Source organism: Lycorma delicatula, chromosome 1 (assembly GCF_047948215.1).
Source record: "Lycorma delicatula isolate Av1 chromosome 1, ASM4794821v1, whole genome shotgun sequence".
Taxonomy (NCBI): domain Eukaryota; kingdom Metazoa; phylum Arthropoda; class Insecta; order Hemiptera; family Fulgoridae; genus Lycorma; species Lycorma delicatula.
This window is the reverse complement of record NC_134455.1, coordinates 15,256,142-15,281,705: the sequence shown is the minus strand read 5'-3', so window position 1 is coordinate 15,281,705 and position 25,564 is coordinate 15,256,142. Positions and strand designations below refer to the sequence as shown.

The window sequence follows — 25,564 nt, the reverse complement described above, 5'->3', positions numbered from 1 at the left end:
TTAAATACTATTCATTAATATGTTGGCTAAGACAATTGACTTTCCGAGCGGAGATTCAAGTTACATCATGCTGGTATCCTAAAAAATAAAATAAAAAAATTATTCTATTTGATAATAATATATTTAATAAATCAGTCAAGAATTGGTAGATGGGCTACAGTACGGATGAAATTGAGCTTCTCCAGCATTTGTTTGGATAGGTTAAGGAAAACTGTAGTAAAAATCGTAAACAAGTCAGCGTCACAAAATATACGATTAATTATAGAATAAAAAATAAAAGCGGTAACGTCTAATTAAAAATAAAAAATCATAATTAAATGAAATGCCAAAAAATTAAATTCGTTATGATAAAATATCTTAAATAAAATAATAAAAATTGTATATTAATATAAAAAATCCCTTTCGGCACGCCGAAAGGCAAAGATATATTTCACCGGTGCTGAGTAGGAGATAAAAAATATTTCACCTTAAGGTTACGAAAAACTTCAAATTTAATCAATACAATAATTATTGCATGTTAAAGTTTCACATGTTTACCACACAAGCCCAATCTTCTTACAATTCCACCAGCATTTTGGTCATCCCTTGCCGTAAGGGTTGGTCATATCAAAATTTGTTTCAGATAGAGGACTAACGACCACATTAAACTGATTCAATACTGGGCCTAATAAGGGAAGTATGATTTTTTGTCTTCGAAAACCTATTTTTTTTCCAACCTCTGGGCCACATCAAAAAGCTTTACACATGTAAGTTTTAGGCGCTTATACAAAGAATAGTAGGGAACTTTAAAGAAGTTCGATAATTTATCTAATAAGAAAGTTGTGATATTTTGTTTTTTCTAAAAAAGCCCCCCTCATTAACACCCCTGTGGTTTGATTTTGCCTATTAACGAAATCGAGCGAGATTTTGGGTCGTTATATTTTATGTATCATTTGAAATGATTGGCGCAAAATTACGGCAGTTATCGTGTCCACATGAAAGTGAAATATATATATAATTTTTTAACTGAAGTTGGTTTTGGAGTCTGGGGGAGTGAAATGCGAAGATATGTCGAAATTTTCCGGATGTCGAATTATGGTACCCGTTACAATAGGTAGCTTTCTTATGAAATCTATTTAAAATTCAGGTGTTAATGAAAATTATTTAAACATATATTTACGTGTAGACTAAAGAAAATGCAGAAAACTTAAATGCTTTTTTAAAACTACAAATTCAAATTTTCATGTACACCAGTAGACAGAACTCTGAGCATTCTGCAGTAATACATACCTTTACTTTCCTTTCTACCCAAAATTATCGGTGATTGCACAAAGAGCTAGAACACAAATGCATAAAAGGTAATAAGGGAACCGATTCACGGTTCTTACTTTCGTTTACGGTTTTCTTTTCTTTACGAGAAAGGAGATTTAATTTCTCGTGAAGAAATGAGATTTAATTTGTAAGACTTGAGCCACCAAGTAGTTCTACTGCCATTAGAACCGTAATTTGTAAATGGGCCTACATGAAAATTTCCATAAGCAAATTGGGCAGATTCCGGCTCTAGTTAACGATGTAGTATTCAGTAAATTTTGTCAGGTCTTTGGAAGTGCACAAGCCTTAAAATTGAAATTATATTCCGAAAATCCGCTAGTAGTCGAATTCCAAGAGACCAAATAGGCTCAACTTTTTCATGGAGTCAGCGCACAATTCAGATACCTATAAAACAAAGTTTTCCTAATAGGTAGCCCAATACAGAATATTACATTTTATTAGGACCGGTAAGGAAATCGTTACACCAGAAATTTTTGTAGACAGAAATTTCAGATAGGCCTTCGCCAATTCAGGATAATAGACATTTGGTGTGGTATCCAATTAATATCTGGAATAAAAAGTAAATACCAATTATCTAATTGATATTGCTTGTGTTATGCAATACAAAGTATAACAAACGTAATCACGTCAATGTCTCTTTTATCCATAACAAGTTTGAAAGTACGGTAAAATATATTCTATTATTGCACCTTAACAGGACTTTGTTAATTTCCAAGCTATTATATTTTGTTATATTTTTTATTTCAATTAAAAAAAAAAAATGTTATAATCAATAATAAGTAACGCAATTAAAGATAAACAAAAATTAAATTTAACAATAAAAAATAAGGTATCAATAACAAATTAAAATTGGAATGAAATTAAATTAATGTTCTTATACAGTCTGCTTCAGCTGCTATGATCAATATGTTATGGGGGCTTCTACTAATTGCGCCTTACCTAAATAAGAGACATGATTATTTTTCAAGATTTTATCAGTTAAAATTGGATTTTATTTTTGTTTTTTTTTTAGAAATGAGATAATACAAGCCTAACAAACCATTCAATTAGGATCTACCTTAATATTTACGTTTACAACAGCAATATTCATTAATTTTATTATGAATAAAACAGTTAGAAGGCGCAACCAAAAAACGAAAGTTGGAGTAAAACCAAAGAGATGTAGTAATTGAAACTTAAATAATGAAGTAAACAATTAAGTAAATATTTCTTAAATCGCAAATTTATAGAACTCATGAAAACAGAAAGAGCGTGATAAACAATAAATAAAAATTTGTTAAATGCAAACTATGCCAGTACGACAGATAAATAAATACATATATGACATGCTTTAATAAAAGATGTCTAGTTTAATTCATAATACTGTATATACGGTAACAGATTTACGTGATTCACCGTCCGAAAATAAACCAATCCTAATAATAATGGAGTTTATTTTTGCATAGTACCAATGGATGATGAGCTTGACAGATGATTAAAATGTCACATTATTCACTACGCTTCTTATAATTATGAACGTGTAATAAATGCATTTCAATTAATTAGATAATTAATTAGTTTCACATTCAAAAGTATAATATAGAAATAAAATCTAGCTTCCTCGATCTTACTTTGTTTTCATCAGCAGAACTTCTAAAAATAGCATCCATTAAATCCTAATGTTTAATTCCAATTTTACACAAGGTTGTTGTAACAAAATGGTACTACGTTTACTTATAAATACTATTAAATTAAACTAAAAATAACGTAAGTAAAGAAAAATGGGTGATTCAAAGAAACTGGAAATTTTTAAATTAAACAGCGTTGATGAAAAATTTTTTTTAGAAAATGAATTTTATTTCATGTAATTGAACAAATGTTGCCATTTTAGGATACATACATTTTAGTTTATTTAGTTTATTTTAGGATTCATACATTTAGCTGAGAGATCAGGCGATCTGGGAGTCCATCTAATGTCACCATTTCGTGTAGGAAATTTTGAGTTGTGTTGGTAGCCGTGTGCGATTGGTACCACTTGATAAGTGGCTCCAGCCTCACTAACCTAACCTGCCATTTAGTTGTCATGGATCCTTGGAGTGGTGCGCAACGTGCATTTTCTATCAAAGCGTTTTACAAAAACAATGACAAGTGTAGAGAATTTCGCCGTCATTTTAATCTGGGACGGCACGACCGTGTTCCATCAGCACATGCAATTAAAACATGGATATCTAATTTTGAGAAAACTGGTTCGGCAATGAAAAAGAAACCTCCAGGACGTGAGCAAACCGTCCGTACACCACAGAATGTTCAAGCTTTACAAGATGCTGTCATACGAAGTCCACATCGGTCCACATCCGTCGTTTCTCAGCATCTTTACAATTGCATAGTTCAAGTTTTCGAAGAATGTTAGTGAAGGACTTGCAATACCCTCCATACAAGTTGCAGATCGTCCAGGAACTGAAACCGAACGATGCAGTTGTGCGAGCACAATTCTGTAATGTAATGCTTCTGAAGATAAATGATAACGAAGAGTTTGTTCACGAACTGAGGATGTCAGACGACGCGCATTTCCACCTCAGTGGATTTGTTAACAAGCAAAATTTTAGATACTGAGCACAAGAAAATCCTACACAGCTACACCAGCGTCGATTGCACAGCCAGAAAGTGACCGTGTGGTGTGCTATGTCATCTTACGATGTTATAGGCCCTTATTTTTTTGAGGATGACAACAGTCCTGCGATTACAGTGACTTCGGCTAGTTACGTAGCCGTACTTGAAACCTTTGTTGTGGAACAACAAAAGAGATTTCCACCGATTCTTAACACAGCCTGGTTTCAACAAGACGGAGCAGCGCCACATACTGAACGAATATCGATGGCAGCTGTACGCCGATTGTTTGGACAACGTGTCATTTCACGAAATGGTGACATTAGATGGCCTCCCAGATCGCCTGAACTCTCAGCTTACGATTACTTTTTGTGGGGTCACCTTAAAAGCAAAGTGTTCCACAGTAGACTACAACGGAAGAACTGAAGGCAAAGATCCGAGAAGCAATTGCGGAAATTCCGGTTGAGATGTTACGTCAAACCATGAACAATTTAACGAAGAGATTTTGTGAGTGTTTACGTAGAAGAGGAGGTCACCTGCAAGATGTCATCTTTAAAAAATAAACTGAAATGTATGTATCCTAAAATTGCAACATTTGTACAATTACATGAAATAAAACTCATTTTCTAAAACAATTTTTCATTACCGTTATTTAATTTTTTTTAAATTTCCCGTTTCTTTGAATCACCGTTTATAAAATAAAGAAATAGACAATACTACTGTTTTATAATTATAATAAAAATATAATTACCTATAAAGCATTCGTTCCTGGCGATCGGCTTCGATGTAGATGCGGTAATACATGAGTATCATTATAACACCTGGTACCCAGAATGACACACTGGAAGATATAACTGCATACGGACGGTTTACCTGGAAGACACAGATGTCCGGATTTCTACGACGAAACTGAAGATGATCCTCAGTCGTGTACCATCCCATAAAAATAGGTAAAAAGGAAACAAGAGCGGGAGAACACCACACAGTCGCCAACATTACAACTAGTCGGCTATGAGTCATTATTAATGGATAATCAAGGGGTTGTACGATAGCATAATAACGATCTACACTTATACAACACAGATGTAATATAGAAACGGTAGAGAAATAGACATCGAGAGAATTCCAAACGTCACACATGAAATATCCAAATAACCATCGACCGTTTGTAAGTTCTACACTAGCGTTAAAACACATCGCCCATATGGCTACTAACATATCGGCCAGCGCCAGCGAGACTACAAAATAGTTGGTTATTACTCTTAGTTTACGATGGCGCATAACACTTACTATTACCAATAGATTTCCGAAAAGAGCAGCCATTATAATAAAAATCATAACAAATGCTTTCAGTAAAAATAATACAAGCAGGAGCCACGTGTATTCAGCATCATTGAGAAATTCATCTTCAACAAACAAGAAACTATTGTTCACGCTAGAAATGTTTGAATAATAAAGGTAAGTGCTGCCGTTATGATAACTAGCAGTAATTAACGAGTACGATTCCATTTTGAATTACATTTAAGTCAATTATTTTACGTAAGTAGAAGATTACTTAATTCTAAATAGGTCAGCACCTACTGTCACTAATTTATCACAGTCAATAAAATAAGTTTTTAAAATGCGCATACTTTTAAACTTGGATACTACCGAGATATATACTTTCTACTAGCTATGACGCTTTTTTGTTACTACAATAACAAAAAAAGGTATGCAGAATATTGTTGATGTGCCCGTGCGATAATCTTAAATTTCCTTAAAGTTGTTTTTTCATGATTTATTAGTACAAATAATATAGCTCGTATTATAAGCTGTCGTTAAATCGCTTACCATTTAATAATTGTTAAGAAAAAATCAAATAAATGTATTCACGATTAATTTTTAAATCATTATTAGTAATTTTAAAATACAACTTATCATCCAGTCGTAACAAACGTAAAAGACACTTATAATTGTAACAAACTGTAACATATTTTATATTAACATTCATTATTAGTAAAAAACACTGAATTCATTACATAACGTACAAAATTAAGTTTATAGAAAAACATTGTAAACATGCACACTGTATTTTAAACAATAACCTCCGTATAAATTCAGATGTTTCATTCTTCATTTTTAAGTAATAATTTAAGGAATATTTATATATAAGTCTAAATACAAACACTCAATTTTCAGAGAATTAAAATATATAAACCTAATAAGAAGAAAGAAAGGTTTGTTCAATAAATTTATAAGCAAGATATTTGGATGCAATACCGACGGATATATAGACTAGATTTAATGAAAGGATTCACTTAAAATTCATTGCGTTATCTCCTAAATTGATGACACTGATGTACTTCGACAGTTATCTTCGGCATTCTGTTATAAATAGAATTGACTAAACAATTGTTTTCCAGCTTCTCGTATCAAATTTCCATTTCACTACTTCCAGATGAATTTTTTGATACCTGAAAACAAAATCACTAATATTATATACATATATTTCATACAAATATCGATCTCACACATATATATATATATAATATATATATATATGTATGTATGTATGTATGTGTGTGTGTGTGTGTGTGTGTGTGTGTGTGTGTGTGTGTGTGTTAGTATGTTGGTACTGTACACCAAAAATTACAGTTGTTACTACGGATTTGTAATTAAAACATTAAAGTTGTGGTTAATCATTACATAAAATAATTCCACAACAAACAAATGACTTAAAGGTTGTAATTACATTGTTTTTAACTAAAGAAGTAATTAATTAATTTTAAGGGTTTTGTGGTTTTATATTAATAGGAAACAACGAGAACTCTAAATTGTAAGAAGTTTAAAGATACACCTCGGTTCAGGAAAGGAGTTTTACCTGTTCATGATATTAATTTGAAAGAAAGAATTTGAAACAAGAATTTCACATTTTTACTATGAATATGCAAGAAGAAACTAGTATTACCCGTAGCAGGTTGGTAAGAATATTTTGTTTTTCTTGTTCAAGATAAAAAATCAATATATATAAAATATTTAGTTTGATTGGTCATGAGAAACGAAAGAACTGGGAGATTGTTACACGTTTTGATACAAGCCAAATAAATAACTGTTGTAATTAGACAATACTTTTACAGAGAAAAAACTACATCACTCTCCTCATCGATAAAGTTACTTAATATTTCGTATAAGTTACTTTATTGTTTACTTTATTGCTTTTTTAATGCTCTTAAATAAACCTCTGAAAGTTCAAGTCGTACCCGAACGTACAGTTTATCTGGATAAAAGGTTTTGAAGCCCATTTATTAAATGACACGAATTCACTGCCAGAAGTAGAAAGTGTTTGTCATCTTGAGAGTGTTTCAAAGTTTTTTATATATCAATATCTTTTGTTTCAGAAAATTGTATTTAAGATTACACATATTCTTTCTTTTGATTTTAAGATGAAAGAATATTGTAAAACTTGGTATTTTAAAAAAGTGGGTTTGTACATTTATTTTTAGCAAAATTCAATAAAAGGTAGAGGATCTGATTTCGATTGATATTTTTCCTGTGCTTTTTATTTATTTTCTAAATGAGTTCTTTATTAGTCTTTAGTGGTAATTTTTTAGGTTTTAGTTCCTTTAGAGGCCACATTGCATATTTATTTGTAACCAACTTAATGGGAGGTAATTTAAATGAAATATTTCAAAATTATCTTGCCTGCAGAGACATTTTGAGAAAAATCAGTTTTTTGTCCTCAAAATTCGCTAGTAAAACAGATTGTTAAAGCATATATAACATATTTTAATGCTAAAGTTTAACGAAAGCAGCTGGAGAACTTAGGGTACAAATAATTACATATCTGACATTATACTTGGTAGTAGCCTAGTCTATTTCATTTTACTTTCCTTTTTTACTTATATAAAGACGTAGTTTTTTTGTATTTTCGTTTCGTGTGAACATATTATTTCAAACGACTGCTATTATTGGTCTATTTCAAACAAAACTAACAAAGGTTAAATAAACTTGAAAGAAAAATAACATAACAGAGTTAAAAAAATAATTCCACATAAAGTTCAGAAATAATAAATTTTAGCTCATTTTTAAATTTTCGATTTCAAGCTACAAGAGTTTCTTCAATAGTTTTAATGCGGGTAGGTATTCAAACAGCAACTTAATATTCAACATAAAAATTGAACATTAATATTTCATCATATTCTCATCAACCACTTCAACCTATTACATTTTGAATGCAATACACAAAAATTAATAAAAAAGAAAATACATTTATTGTTAAAGAAAAAAGATTGCTGCAGCTGCTACAAGCTAGTACTGAAAAATAAGTAATCAGCATGAAAGTAAACACTGAAGTTCTTGTTTACTTTATATATAAAACAAAAAGTTTTATATATTTCTTAGAAAATAATGTTATACTCGTTTATTTCGTAGAAAATATCAACTCTTTTTAAAAAGTAGTAGTAATGATGATTACGTAACTGTAGTATATCATTTGTACTCAGTTTAGGGAATTTATTTTATTTTTTTGTAAACTTACTTTATTTTGTTTTTAGATATATGTAAAGTATACATTTGATTATAAGTAAAGTTATGTATGATTACATATTATATTCAAAAATGTACTGTTTCTATTTTATCCTAACAAGCTGATCAGCTCTTATAAATTGTAAATTTAACCTACATTTTTTATTTTTATTTTTGTCTGATAAAATAATAACTTCAAGAATAATTATTATGATTAATATCGTCTAATTTTTTTTCTACATATTAAAAGTTATTTCAATTTTTATTTCTAAGTTATGTAGTTTGAAAACTGCCTCTACTAGGTTACAAACACCCAGGTTAAAAGCTATTCTCATCTGTTTAATTTACAAATTTATTTAAAAATATAAAATTAAAAAAAAATCAATAGTGTGATTTGTAACGGTTCAAATATTAAACAAAGTTATAAAAATCTAAAAGAGAGTAGGTATAAAAGAGAGTAGGTATCACTTATTCCTTTTGCTAACAGTTCAGAAACTCATCATCCATATAAAACCTCCTTTAGAGCAACTTATTACAGAAGTAAATAAGACTGTACCACTAATAAATCAGTTTATAAACTTCAATAAGATGAGATGAAAATAATAATTTCAAAATATCTCTATTCGTTTTCCCAACGTAAAAGAATTCTTGCGCAGGTATGTGCAAGAAGATCAACTTTTAGTTTTTTTTTATATAATATATTTTCATAATTATTTTATATATTTTTTTGCGGAAGAAATACACAAAACATAAATTAAATGAGAAAAATAAAATAGGTATAATATTTTTTCAGCGAATTTTAGAATTGAAGTATGGCTACTTTCGGCCGCGCTATGCGATTGGGAATAGAAATTGAATATTCTTGATGTTCTAGGTATGAAAAATACACAAATACCATTTATTTAACAAAATTTCCTTATAGGGTGTTTCATAATGTTCTTCGGAGTTTCGAAAATTCATTAACAAAAAACTATTTCACTCATAAGAATAAAACAAGTACTGTACGAAAGAATACTTCAAATAGATAAATGGTTCAGCTGCAGCAATATATATACATAATAATCACACTTCTTTAATCAATAGAACCTCTCAAACTCCTTCCTGAAAACTTATTTCTCTGAACATACAAGTATGGCTTTAGTTTGAGATGTTTTGTTCATTGCTGAAATTTGAACATACTATTTATTTACTAAGAATACAAATATTCATATTTATTTGGTTTTATAGAGAATGTGCTCTACAAAAACTGTAGCAATACTTCCATAACAGTTTTACTGGCAAAAATACTTATTTTTAATGTGAAACTAATCATATTCTACTAAAATCTTTTTGTAATCGTAAAAGGAAAAAATCCTGAATTTATTAACTGCAGTTAAAAAAAGATTATTTATATTGTTTAATGTGAGCTACTTAAAAATCCACAGTCCACATTACATTTTATTAGTATTAATAAACTTTCTTAATAAAAATTTCATGCTAGAATACAAACAGATAAAAAACAAATGATTAATATTACTGAAACCTACATAATCATTAATTTAATAACTTTAATATTAATTTTATTTAATCTACAACGGCAGTAATTATAAAACACAAACCAGTAATAAACCAAATTACTGGTTGCCTTTAATCAGTTATATTTTCCCAAACAAAATTTATTTAAGCTCAAAAAATAAATCCACCTCTGAAATACAAGGCGTTTCATAATGTTCTTCGGAGTTTCAAAAATTCATTAACAAAAAACGATTTCACTCGTAAGAATAAAACAAGTACTGTACGAAAGAGTACTTCAAATAGTTTTTGTCACACATATACGAGGCAGTTAGTAAACCATTTGTTAGCTAGGCGTCGACAGTAGAGAAAATAGCTGCCACGGGAAGCGAGAAGTCGTTTTGTGTGTTAGAATTTCACTTGTCAAAGTCAGTAATTTCTGTGCAACGTGCGTTTCGGTTGAAATTTCATAAGGAGCCACCAAGTGACGATTCAATTCTTGCATGGTGTAAACAACTCAACCTCAGAAGTCATTGTCGAACGTGTGCGTGCAAGTTTCATTCGCAACCCGTCAAAATCGACTGCGACTGCAGGCAGAGAATTAGGAATCCGAAAACAACAGTGTGGAGAGTTCTCCGTAAACGTTTATTATGCAAACCGTACCATCTTCAATTAATTCAGCATCTTTCTGATGGAGATAAAACACGTAGGCTCGATTTTTGTTTACAATTACAGGAAAAGATGTTGTTAGATGAAGGTTTTCTAAACATAATAATTTTCAGCGATGAAGCTACTTTCGATATTAGCGGCAAAGTAAACCGTCATAAAGTGCAAGTTTGGGGAACTGAAAACCCACACGCTTATGTGGCACACATTCGGGATTCTCCGAAAGTAAACTTTTTTTGTGCGATCTCTCGTGAGGCAGTGTATGGGCCGTTTTTTTAATGGAAATGACAGTAACCGGCATGTTATACCTTGATATGTTACAATTATGGCTTATGCCTCAGATACTCAACTACTTCATTTTCCAGCAAGATGGTTGTCCTGCCCATTTTAATAACGAGGTTCGACAGTACCTTAACACAACAGTACCTCGGCGCTGGATAGGACGTGCGTCTGAAGAAGACCAACACATTATGCTGTGGCCACCAAGATCACCAGACCTCACGCCATGTGATTTCTTTCTCTGAGGTTACGTGTAAGATAAGGTGTTTATCCCACCAATTCCGCACGATATCTCTGAGCTAAAGGATCGCATAATCAATGCAATTAAATCTATCGAAAATGACAAGTTAGAACGAGTTTGGCAAGCGCTAGATTTTTGTGTTGATATGTGCCGTGTCACCTGAGAAGTACATATTGAACATTAATAGATTTTAACAAAAACTGTTTGAGTCTTTGCATCACCTCGTACAACTTTCATTTAGGTAAGTGAAATACTTTTTTTGTACTGAATTTTTGTAACTGCTAAGAACAATATGAAACGCACTGTATATAAATGATTCACTTGGTGTTGCTGAGGTTATTCTAATAGCGAAAATGATGAAAAAAATTCATATAAACATGAGTCCAGAAACGGTCTGTTAGCGAGGCTAACGATAGATTTCGCCATGATTCCAAGCCAAATTATGAAACAAAACTATATTGGAATTCTTCTAGTAATCCAAAATAAGGGAGTATATTTGATGGTAGCTTAGGTTTTTACCTGAAAAATTGAATAAACCAGGTTCCGAAAACATACCTCAATAGTTTTCATAATATGTGACGTAAAAAAAAAAACAATATAAAAACCTTGTTAAATGACTGATAAAAGCGTAAAATGTGCATCAAAACTTGTAGAGGATTTAATTAAGAAATGATTTAAAATAGCCCAGTAAAAAGACAAATGCACGTTCAAGACATTTTATTTTATTACAAATCAAATGTATGAAAACTTTTAAATGTTATCAACTACAGAAAAACAAATTAACATAAAATTGATACAATTTAAAAAATAATAAAAATGTAATTTATACATCTAATAAAGTTTACAGTAATTTTTCAAAACTTTGTCCTTCTACTTCAATACATTTGACTGGACGCTTTCGGAGTGCTAGCGTTGCTTTCCGAATTTCTCCATGATTTCTCTCAATTTGTGTTGCGGTGTATATAACACAAGCAACCAGCTCTTTATGCGTATGATATTTTCCCTTGTACCTTTCATTCAACCCCACACCCGAAAATCTAACGGTGTTAGATCAGGTGATCTTAGAGGCTAGGAGTGTGGTGCGCCGCGGCCAATCTATCGCTTTGCAAATTTCTCATTTAAATATACCGATAAGTTATACGGACTGGGGAGGTGTACTATGGTGCTGAAAGTACATGCGGTGGAACAGCTTATAATAGCAGCGGAAATTGATTCTTAAGATACTACAAGTAAATGTAGAAATTTAGACGTCCTGGGAGAATGGGGTATAAACCTTTTACCCCACTCATCTACATATTAAAATTTACTTCCATATTTATTTCTAAGTTGTGTAGTTTGAAAACTGTCTCTACTAGGTTACAAACACTCAGGTTAAAAGTTATTCTTATGTGTTTAATTTTCAAGGAGTACAATTTTTTAAATTGTGTAATTTCTTCGTTTACATACGGTAAGTGTTAGTAACAAAACCAAATTTTTTGAAGTTATATTTATTTTTTATTGGGGTATTTAAAATCGGTTTTCTCATAATTAAATTCTCTACAAGTTTTGATATTTTACGCTTTTATTAATCATTTAACGAAGTTTTTTTTATAACAAACGTAATAAACCAGTTTTTAAAAGATTTTCTTTTTTACGTCGGATATTGTGAAAAGTGCTGTAGGTATGGTTCTGAAACCTATTTTGTTCAACTTATCAGGTAAAAAAGGATAAGAAACTATCAAGTATACCGCTTATTTTGGCTTCAAGGATTAGTATGGTTTTATTTCACTCTTTGCAATGGAATGAGGGCGAAATCTTTTGCTACCCGTAACTCGCTAACGGAACGTTTCCGGGACTGATGCTCACACAAACCTTTTTCATTATTTTTTATTTCATTATTGTAATGCTACGTGAATCACTTTGTATACATAGGCCTATGTATAAAATTTAGTGGCTCAAAAATCTCCAAAACTACTACATCAATTTCATTGAAAGTTAGACATACTGTAATAGTGTATTTGAAGTTGTGTATTAAAAAAAATATATATATATATATAAAATGTTATATTGTTATATACATAAAGAAATTTCATTTTAAGTAAATGGTATTTTCTTGCTCCCTATACTTCAAAACCTAAACTAAATTCAATTTCTTCCACCAATTCCCTGTGCGACCCAAGGTAACACCGTACTTTGTTCGAAAAGTCGGAAAAAAAAAACAATCGAATAAGACTCCTTAACAACTTTTCAATTTAGCACTATCTCAGTGTTTTCACACGACTACAGTCAATTCTTTCAAATAATAAACCGAATTAAACATTAATGATTTTAAATTTCATGACTGTAGGTTATACCCGCCTGACTAAAGGAGAATCGATGCTAGCACACACAGGTACATAACTACCTTACCACCAGGTCCAGATGCATAGCGGATGTATCTCCTAATGTATCTGATAATCCGAAATCTAATAGTGGATGTATCTGATAATCCGGAGTTACGAAGTATAAAAAACATTACTTTTTACGATCCTTAATTTTTACGATCACAAAAAGAAAATCATTTGAAAAACCTAATCGATTTTAAACGAGTACAACTAATACATATTCTTTACATATGACCTAAGATAGCATCCGAATTTTTTCGCAATAATTTATTAACATTTTGTAACCAAGGCATTAAACTGTTAATAAATCACTAACAAAGTACTTACTTCATGAACTACATCTTTTAAAAGAAATTCTAGTTGGCAATTAAGGAATTCAATGAAAAATGGCATAATGCCAAATAAATAAATTATTTTTATCATTTTTACAGTAAAATATAAATTTTTCATGAATTTTTTATTTTATATTTTAATAAATTTTACATTACTATTAACAATTTTTTTATTACATAATTTTTTTAAACGTGATAAATTAGTATAACGTTAATGTAAATTTTAAAAATATATTTTAATGTTATTTTCTATTTAATTTCAACTATTATCTTTCTTTTAATTTAAAACAAATTTAAAATAAAATATCACAGCCATTTATCACTTCTTATCATCACCATACTTGTACGGTTTCAACTTATTTCGCTTGATTAAAACAGAAAGAGTACGTGACGTACAAAATTAATCCTTAATAAACCAACGCTTGTAATCTTCAACTGTCAAGTTTGAATACTAATGACAGTAGTACTAATATTAATATCATATTCAGATGTTTTGCAATCGTCAACTATTGTTAAAGAATATTTCTACGTTACTTTTATTATTTATCTATTCTTAAAAAATGGGTAAAAAGATGTGTTTTTTTTTTTTAATTTCGTTCTTTTATTCTTCTATGTTCCAAACTGACGGTAGTAAATTATTTTGAAAACACGGTTGCATTTTCTACTTTTACGGAAGTACAACAATTACGTCAACTTTTTGGTTTCTTGGAAAACAAAAAGTATTCTGCAAAAAGTAGTACTAAATTATATTGTTAATGTTATAAGATGAAAATTCCATTCCCTTCCTACAATCGTTTATTTACTTTTAATCAATTTTTATATAAGAGTTTTGAGAAATACAGATTCTCCAAAATTCTGAACACTATTATTATTATTATTATTATTATTCTCTTGGGCAAGCCCAGTAAAAAGCATCCTGGCCGGCCCAAAGGCAAGGTGCAAGAGCTATAACTATTGTTCTGACATGCATTGTATATGGTAACATGAACTATTGAATACTATGGGTGAGATATATGAATGAAAGACAAAATACCAGACATAAAAATTAATGAACTGCCAAATATTAACGGCCATTGTCCACCGTCTGCAGCTCCACCTGATCGTCCCCTTCAATAACAGACGTTATCTTATCGCTCGATCTTGTGATGTACCGACGGACCAAGCGGCATGTATCCAGCAACACAGCCTTCCTCATTGGTCGGAACAGATTTGCCGGTGCTCCAACGGATCTTAATGAACCATGCAGAGAACGTGGAATCTCTCCCATCGCGCCCAAAACCACCAGGCCCACCATTTCGCTCTCCTGGTCCCAAATCTCCCTGACTTGTTCTGCAAGATCCCTATACTTCACTAGTTTTTCCTTGTACTTCTTCACTATGTTGGTGGACAATGGGATTGTGACATCAATCAAGAAGGTGATCTTCTCCTGCTTCTTGGTCAGAACGATGTCTGGCTTATTATGCTCCACTGTCCTGTCCGTCAGAACAGTACGATCATAGTATAGTTTATACTGATCGTCCTCTAATACAGACTGAGGAGCATACTTAAAATACGGGACTGAGACGGCAAGGAGACCCAGGTCCAAAGCCAGTTTCTGATGAAGTATCTTCGCCACGTTGTTATTATTATTATTATTATTATTATTATTATATAAAAAATATTATTTATTGGTTATTATGACCAAATAATAACCAATATGATGTATAATGTGATATATTATTTGACTATATGGCACAAATGATTTTATGTAAATAATAAATTTTACATCAGTCCCCTTTGCCTTATTATTATTATCACATCTTTGTTTCAAAATACTTGAAGAACGAATTCGAGAATCAGCAATGTGCTTCTTCTTTTGATCCCAATATTTTTTCATACAGTTTTTTATCCGTAGAAACCTGGCTGTCCTTACTGTTTTAATATAATTATGTTGTACATTTCTCTTTTTTTAGGTGAAATCTAATGAATATTTCCTTCAGGATTCTCTTTTTTACTCTTCCTTTAATCATTTCTTCCCTGATCTTAAGTTCTTCTAGATCTACTTTGATCTTTTTAAACTTATTCTTTCTGTTCTTAATTTTATAATTCTTGATTTTATTGAAGATGTGTTTCATCAGTCTGGCGTCTGGTATCCGTATTATGCTAGTTTTCATTTTCTCATGTTATCGATGATTGATTCTGGCATAGTTTAGAGAATCTTGTGGGAATTATCCACCATTTAACTTGGACTTTGAGTTTACTGATTAGAATGATTCTGAGGATTACTCAGAATCATTCAGTTATTTTTAGTTTATGGGTTACGAACTTAGAGTTTAGATCGAACAGGATTTCATAGACGTCTGTGGCTTCAGGTTTTATAACTATAATGTCTAAATTTAGTGTTTATATATACTGATTTTTTTTTCTATATATAAACCATGTTAATCCTTGGGCTTTTTTAAGTTTGATTGTTCCATTCTCGACTGTTATTTTTTTTTTTTTAAGATTCCATGTTATTATTTCCCCAAGGTATTTAAATTTTTCAACTTTTTTTTATTTCTTGTTATCATATAGTTGGAGGACTGAAGATTCTGTTTTAAAAGTGGGCATAACTTCCGTTTTTTCGAATGAGATCAGTAATTCAATTTTTCCTGCTATCTTTCACATTTCTTCGATTTGTGTTTGAGCTTCTTCTACGTTTTTCGCAAGTACATTAGCGAATGCAAGGCAATTAAGATTGATGATGGTACCAATTTAATAGTAGTTGACCTGCACTTTTAGCCCATTCTCTCATGAGAATGGACTAGAAAGGCGCAATTAAACAGTAGAGGGGAGAGTCCATTTCCTGTTGAAGCCCAGATTTTGTTTTGAATGGGTCGGAAAGTTTGGCTCTAAATACCACTTATGAAATATAATGTTTTATTTAATATATATAATGTGACATTTTTTCTTTAAGTTTTTATTAATGAAAGTTCAATAACATATTTTACGTACTATTTAAAAAAATGTTGATCATATCATAATTTTCTAATGCCTTTGTTTTTAACAAAAAATTTCCCTGGTAATCCAAGCGCGACTTTCAACATAAGACTTACTTATTTAAGAAAATTTATCTATCTGATATTAACGATGTATCCGGAGAGGAAATTCTGACTTACCTCACTTCGACAAAATGTAACTTCTTCAGTGAACCTAAACTACCCGAGACCGTCAAGTTGACTAGTACATCAACTAACCAATCTTCATGAAGAAAGTTTAATTTATAGTTTTCAAAATAAAATTGAACTTATAAATACAAAATAAATTGAAACATAAACTAAAATGAGGTATTTGGAAACTAATAAAAAATACTTGCAAGCATAAGAATCTTCTTTCTTTTTTCTGTTTAGCCTCCGGTAACTACCGTTTAGATAATTCTTCAGAGGATGAATGAGGATGATATGTATGAGTGTAAATGAAGTGTAGTCTTGTACATTCTCAGTTCGACCATTCCTGAGATGTGTGATTAATTGAAACCCAACCACCAAAGAACACCGGTATCCACAATCTAGTATTCAAATCCGTGTAAAAATAACTGGCTTTACTACGACTTGAACGCTGTAACTCTCGGCTTTCCAAATCAGCTGATTTGGGAAGACGCGTTAACCACTAGACCAACTCGGTGGGTTAAAGCATAAGAATCTGCTTGCAGGAACAATTACTGTTTTGAAGATATTGCACGTTAAAGCACCCTGTTTTGGAAATTACAAAACTATCGTAATTATAGACTTCAAGCGGCACTAACAATGAGTGTGGGATACGTTCTAATTATGAAAAAACTGATGCAACATGAATAATTTTTCTAATACCTACTCGGAAATTATTCCTTAGAAAAGCGTATATTCAGAATAATTCGCCTGTAAGCTGTATAAATCCGATTTATTTATATACCAAAAATGTGAAAAAATTTGATTTTTTTTTTTTGACAGCGTGCATATTTCATGAGTAAATGTTTTAGCACTTATTACTTTTTAAATTTTCGGCCATTATCGCCAATTTTCATCTTATAAAAAAATGAACCATCCGTTTCTTAATAGAAATTTAACATTTTTTTTTATTATTAAAAAGACAGGAAGTGATCAAAATTAAGAAAAAGCTGATGATTTTTTTCTGTGTAAGTATATATTCAAACAATGGAGCAGAACTATGTGAGTCATTTTGTTCATTTACTTAAATGAGAACCAACCGATTTTCCCATTTAATAGCAATTTTATTTATGAAAATCTAGGTTTATGATAGAGTTTTCTTATTTTATAGACCTTGTAGAAAATGAAATTACCAGTTGAGTTAGCAACTAACTGCACAAGATATTTAATATCTTGGCCAAATAATTATAAGACAAATTAAGAACTTCTTGATATTTTTCTTGAAAACGCTCAGTTTTTAAAGCCATGTGTTAAGAGACACGGTCTGTTTCATATACTGACTAAAGAATGCACATATATTTTTCTAACATTTTCTGAAAAATAAATATTTTCTTTAATCAGACAATGACAGGAGGGTTTTGTTTTTCGAAGGTACGCGTGTTTATCCTTCTATAGTTTCAAAAGTCTGCTTAGTTTTAGAGTTCAAGTAATTTAATTTTACTCAAGCGAATAGTCTGAGTAATCTGTTACATTATTGGATTGATGCTATTCAACTATTTCTTTCAGTTTTGAATGAATATTAAAAACTCATCATAATTACTTCATCTTACATTCTCAGTTATCTGTTTTATGAACCCATTCTTTGTCACCCCTAAATTTTTTACCCACTATTACCATATCAAGTAAATCTATCTTTATATTTAGCCCACCAACCTAGTCCACCTTTTTAGAAAATTTTACAATATTTTTTTTTCTCCTTTAATATCTTCAGGTATCTTCATTTCTTCATACGTCAACAACCTGATTTTAAAAATTCGTTTACTTTATTTTACATATTAAAGTACTTTTTCAAAATCTATAAATGTCACGTAATTAGCTTTTTCTTCGTTGTTCTTAAGACTTGGTTCTATTAATGACCAGTCTTACGGGCAAAACTACCTTCTCTCAATCCACGCTCTTCATAAAACAAGAATGTCTTAATACATCTTTCGCAGCGTACTCTATTCACTTATAAATTATTTTAGAGAGGATTTTCAATGCATGCAATGTTGAATTAATAATGTGGTAGGTCTCATAATTATCTGCTCTTCCTGTCTTTATCATGGTAACAATAACTAAAGAAATTTTTCGTTTGTATTCAGGTTTTTCAAACTTAAATCTTAAATTAAAATCTCCTTTAATATTATAATTTATTTATTTTCCCTTCCCCAAAATATGATCTAATAATCTTTCATTTGTTAAGCTTTGTATGTGCTTCCTTATACTTCTAATGATAGTTTTCTATCTGAAGTCCTGAACTAATTCATTTTTTGTTTATTTTCCCAAAATTTTCTCATGTTGTTTGTTTGCTGTATCAAATATTCCTATAAAAATATTTTCCTTTAGCTCAATATATTCCTAGTTCAACCAAGTTTCCTTTGTTACTTTGTAACTTCTACTGGTTTTATTTTTACAGTCAGTATAACATCCTGTCTTCATTATATTATTTTTAAATTTCTGCATTTATCCATCAATTCTAATATATTACTTGTTATACACAATTTTCTACCAACTACCTTTCTATCCAAAATTCCTCCACCTTGATTATTTCGTTTTTTAAGTTTATCTATTCGTTTTCAATTGAATGCACTATGGATTAAATTTCTACACTAAGGACGATGGTTTGATAAAATTTTAACTCCACATTTTTATCTTTGATTTGTCAGTGTAACATTTTTCCTTTCTTCATTTTGTCTAAATTATGGTCTAATTAATCTGTTTAATACTTTCCTTTAAATCCTGGTCTCACTCAATATGTCTTCTTTTTTTATTAAAAATGGGGAGTTCGCAAATCATCAGTTTATAAATATTAAAATTCTGAAAGCCTATTTTCTTTTTAAGAACTCTGACCTAGGTCATATTCACCAGTCATATTGCGTTCTTGATGTTATCCTGTTACAGAACTTCAACTTTCCATTATTACCAAATTGTCCACTCAACTTTATTACTTGATAAACATCTTCTTCATCACACATTGACTTTCTATCATCTGCTGTAGAAGTCGACTTATTAAATTGACAACAGTACAAATTAAATATCCAATGCCTAAAATAACATTTTCTAAACGTTTACATATAAGTGTTTTTCTTAGATTTTGTTTATAAATATAATCGATAATTTTACTGATATACAAAAGAAGTATTGCACTAGGTTTGGCTTAGATTCTATCCTAACAAAATCATATCACTCACTGCGGTGCTTACAATAACCAACAGTTTATTTTGTTTTTGTTTTTTTATCCATTGTCCTACATCTGTATTTCCTTGTTTTCAATGTCGTTTAATTATCCTGAAGTTCCTTGATCAAAAATATTTACGAAATTACGTTTTATATATATATATACATATATAATTTGCTATACTCATTCTTTTTTTTTAAAAACACTTGTAAGAAATAATTGGTTTCTTTGTTTTGTTCCTAATTTATTCATTTTTGAAAGTACAATACAAAGCACAATAAAAATTGTAGGAAAGTATTTTCATGAAAATCTAGTTTAAAGAATTTTTATTAAAACCTTGGTTACAAAGTTAATCGCAAAAGACTACCTTATGATACAGTGGGAACGATAAAAAATATGTAAATCATAATTAAACACTTCTTATTTTATATTAAATATTACAGAGACATTTTATAAGCTTCAACAAAATTTGATAACAATTTCAGTAAAACCAATAATTTATGATACATATAAAAAAAGTGTTTGCCTTTTTGCCCTAATCACATTATTACAAAATTAATCACTGAGAATGGTTAATAAGAGAGTAAACGTAAGCATATCAAACAAAATATCTGTGGTCAAAAGTATTTTATTTGTGTCTACTTTTGTAGTAATAGCCTACTATCGACTGAAAGAAAATATTGTATTTTACTGTGCAAATTATTGTTCTACTATATCGATACTATGACAAGCTCCTGGAAATACTTCAATAACTTTTTTAATTTTTTTTTTCTAAATTGGCTAGGGCTGATAGATAATGAATTATTTATTTAATACATGATAAGCATTTAATTACTTCATTTACGTTTGATTTTCTTTTTAAGTAGCTAAAATATACTTAAATTAGCTTAAAGAAGCTTATATAAATCACGCATAGAGATTACCGATCATCGTAAGTGCAACATACAACATTACAAGATTATAAAAGACAACAAACGAAATCATAAAAAAATTAAACATACTCTTCATCGGTTTACCATGATTCGATCATAATTATCGATTCGTAATTCATAATTACGAGAAAGCTTGAATACAGTTCATTTACATACCTAAATAAATACCAATTTCAATTAAATTTTCTGTATAGATTAAATGAAAAGTTTATTTAAAACGTTTTTTATGGAGATTATATAAAAGTTTAGAGAGGACTATTTCATTTGAACAATATTCATTAGCTGCAAAGATACAGCAGTGCGTCTACTAGTAGTTGACAGGGACACGAATAGGAATTTTCTATATTTTGTTTCTAGGTACGGTCTCCTAATCTTATTTGAGTATTCTTAACTATGTCATACTACGAAAACATTAGGCTAAAACTACTGCTATTGTAGCGATCGGTTATTAATGAAACTAAGTGAAATCGTGCATTAAAACTTCCTTCATTTTGACTACCACTTCCACCTGATCTCAAGACCCGCGCAGTAAAATAGGGGTGGAAGCAAGGTTTGTATAAACAGAATATCTCATGCGTAATAGTGGTTTTGGAATGGATACAATCTAAAGAATCCAATGTATATTGTAATGAGGTGGAACATTTAATTGAAAGTAAACGATTACTGAATACTACAATGCATAATACACAAATTTACGAAAATGAAAGATAAGGTAGACAGCGGACTGTTTCTTTAAGTGATTTTTATAAATGTTTAAAAATTATTTTGAAACAGCAGACACAAATTATTTCAAATTATGTAGAATTTTTTCCTACATGTTGAAGGATTCTTTACACCGGCTGAAAAAAAAAATCGCCTGTTTTAATTCAAATGCTATATTTTTGTGAGAAACGTAATGAGTAACTAAACGATGAAAAATTCCATCTTACCAAAAAAGTAAATTTTATCCTTCCACAGGTTTTAGGATAATTTTACCTAGATTATAATCGATATTGTATTTTCAACAAATTTTGTCAAAGTCGGTCAGCCAAATCCTATGATATATTCAAAACTAAATGTAGAAAGGAAGAGTATCCCTATTTTGCTTAAATTCAATGTGAACTATACGGATATTATGAAGAAAGGGTATTTTCACAATAGAAAAAAAAATTTCATGTAAACTTAAAGGAAAAAGAAAATCATGTATTTAATAAAAACAGATTATTTGAAGCGGGGCGGTTATAACATATTTTGATAATAATTATCAATCTCAATCTCTATAATATCGCAGTAATTATCAAATATTACCGCGACAATAAACTTTTCTTTTTTTTTATTTCTCAATCGCGTTAATAAATATTTTTAACAGTGATAAGCTAATAAAAATTTGGCAAACTATTACAATATTCTCTTTAATATTCACAAAAAAAGATAACAGCATCAAATATTGTCAATTTATGAAGATATTATATTCACCATTTCCTAAAATTTCAGTATTTTTAAGAATAAACTTTGAGGTTTTTAGGAAACAAGGTGATCACATTTGAGGACAATGTAGAATTCCAGTTTATGAACATGAATTTGAATATAATTTTTAACCCTGAATAATTTAATAATAATCATAAGATTATTACTTAGTCTAACAAATTAGTTGTTAAGTTGTGCTATTATAAATTATATTAAATGAATAAAACTTGATCCCTTTTCTTTAACTGCTTTCCGGATACGCCAAACTAAATCGTTGCTAAATTTTAGATTGTTTTTTGACTTTACTTAATAAAAAAATAAGTAGCAAAATACATTATTTTTGGCTTGTTTCGTATAATTACTATCTCCAACAGCCAAAATTAACTTTTTTTTAATGTAAATATTCCATATATATCACATATAATAAATTATACTCTCCTCTCAATTGTTAGTTTACTTATAATAATTTAGAACTACGATATATACATATTTAACACAAGAAATATGCGTTATTATACTTTATAATACCTTGAAATATACTTCCAAACATTTAGGATTAAATTCTAAATAACTGAAATTGTGATATAAAATTTATATATTACTGTAATAATACATAATTGACAGTAAAAAAAATTACTTTATTAATTTATGTATTTCTCATTAATCAAGAAAACACCTAAAAATTTTATAAAGTTTTCGCACGAAGGTTTTTCTACTAAATCAAAATGTTTTTACATTTCATAATAAAAATTATTTTTCTTTTCAGTTATTTCTATCAAAACCCAAATAAATAAAAATGTAATTTTTCTAGTGAAATTTGCCGCCCCGCTTACAATTTTTTAACAGTTATATTACGGTACCATGGGATATCAAAATCATATTTTTCTCAAAATTTCAGATGTTCGAATACTGCAGTAGAAAATTACAGTTAACAGTAAAAATATATCTGAAAGAAATACAATATTTTAATTTTTTTATTTATTAAAACATAAAGGTTATTTACTACAAAGGAAGATCAAAAATGAATAAAAATACTTAGGATCTAATTGTTAGAACTGTCAATAAAGTTAAAGTTAAGTATAGTTAAATAAATTACAAAAAAAAAATCATAAAACTAAACATCAACAATGCAATTTTGATGCAAATGTGCAAGTCTGATTAATAAAGTAATAGAACAGTTCTATTTTAAGAAAACAATACTCGGTTCTTTTATGTACATTATAAAATACCCCTTTAAAGTGTGTAACTACACATGTAGAAACTTGTTTGTTAATATAATACTGTTATTATTAATACATTCACAGCTCATAAGATATGAAATAGCTGCAATTTTTTTGGTTTTAATAATTGGTGTATGAAGGCAAGAATCCAGATTCAAAACAAAATAGCAAAATATTAATGACAATAAAGTAATTAAATGAGCTGAATACCAAAAGCAAAGTTACTTAAAAATACACAAATAGTATACAAAACACCCACCACAAATTGTGACCGAATATCGTATTATAAATATTGGTTTCCTGTTTGTTTTAAATAATTACTAAAAGTTTATATAATAACTTATTGCAGAAGTACCGTAAACGTAATTAAAAATCATAAAATTTTTAAGCTTTACGTAAGAAGATGAAAACTGAATAACATACTAAATGTTTCCAATTTTTTTGGGAACGAATTTCGTTATTACCAACAAAATAATCTACGAACAAACAAATTATACGATAAAGTAATGAACAAAAAACTAATAAATTAATATTACTATTAAGTTAAAAATTATATTAAAATATTCTGCAACTGAAAAAAATTATAAAAGTAAATTCATTATTTGCATTTAAAAAAATTATTTTTTAATTGAAAAATACCTACCGGCTAATTAACGTAGAGTTTTAACTGTAAATTTGATTTCGATGAATATTAAAATTTAAAATTACATTAAAGGAATTCATCAATTCAGTATTGAAAAAACAACATCGGTCGAAGTGGTTGATAATAAGTTATAACACCTGATATTTATAAATAAGATTACTGGGAATCAAACACGATTTTTCATCTCACGCTCAGATACATAAATCAATGAACTAGGATCTTTACTATTCGGACGAAAATTATTTAAATAAACTAATTTCATGAATAAGAACAGACAAAATACATATTATAAAAATAATATCAATCTTAAGTAATTTTCTCAGAAGTTCCTTTATACACAAAACTTTTCAGAAAATATTCACTTAAAAGTATTCCAAAAATTAAAGTGAAGTTTGAAAGACGAGTAAACTACATGTAATGTAATTACATACATAATTATGAGAGAATCATAAATAACAAGTTATTTTATTTTAATAATTATTAATATTAAAAAAGTTCATTCAACTTAAACAACGGCTACAATAAATATTTGGATTACCAATTAAATTAGAAAAAACTAAAAAAAGCAAATATAAGTTAATAAAAAAAAACATTAAGTGCTAAAGAAACACGACCAATTTTTACACTAAAAAAATGAATATTTTATAATTCTAATATCGTCATTAATTAAACATAAGCTAACACCAACACACTACTTAGTACCATACTCACAATATTTTATAAATCATATATCATCATCGGGTGACGATTAATAAAACACACACGACAAAATAAGCGCGGACTAGCATGCGACAAAAACCTTGCAGTCACCACCAACGTGCAACCAAACCGCCCGATAGCTGCAGTCGCACTACGGAATAAAACCATTGACACAGTGCTGCGATCTGCTGGTTGTTGTTGAACTTTCATTACAAGTACGAGAATCAACACCAACCCTTCTACATAAGTTTCAAAAATTAAATATTTCAATCGCTAATAAAATAATGTTAATTATTTATAGAATGATCTTATTTCATCTACTCCAATTATTATTTAGTTTTGATAACATGAATAATCGTCAAGCCATACAAAAAATGAATATTTTACTTACATAATACATTTGTCAGTATAAAACTAAATGATATGCCGCCAAAAATATGGTAATATACGTAATTTCAAAAGTTAAGGCACATTTAAATTATATAGTTAAAAAAAAAAAACAACATTAAAAGATTAAAAAAAAGTTCGTGA

The 25,564-nt window shown here is 29.5% G+C and overlaps 1 protein-coding gene across 1 annotated transcript; it reads right to left on the bottom strand.

The window, feature by feature from the left end:
- On the bottom strand, positions 1–25,208 carry LOC142328464 (octopamine receptor beta-1R-like). Its single transcript, XM_075372306.1, has 3 exons — positions 25,046–25,208; positions 4,649–6,350; positions 1–78 (listed from the first exon to the last, which is right to left on the bottom strand). Exons 2-3 carry the CDS (start codon positions 5,404–5,406, stop codon positions 66–68), a joined length of 771 nt encoding a protein of 256 aa, XP_075228421.1. The 5' UTR covers positions 5,407–6,350; positions 25,046–25,208; the 3' UTR covers positions 1–65.
- Between the last annotated feature and the right edge of the window lie 356 nt (positions 25,209–25,564).

Bases quoted from the DNA above. Each gene is read 5' to 3' on its own strand.
- LOC142328464 (XM_075372306.1), bottom strand. From the start codon at position 5,406: ATGGAATCGTACTCGTTAATTACTGCTAGTTATCATAACGGCAGCACT.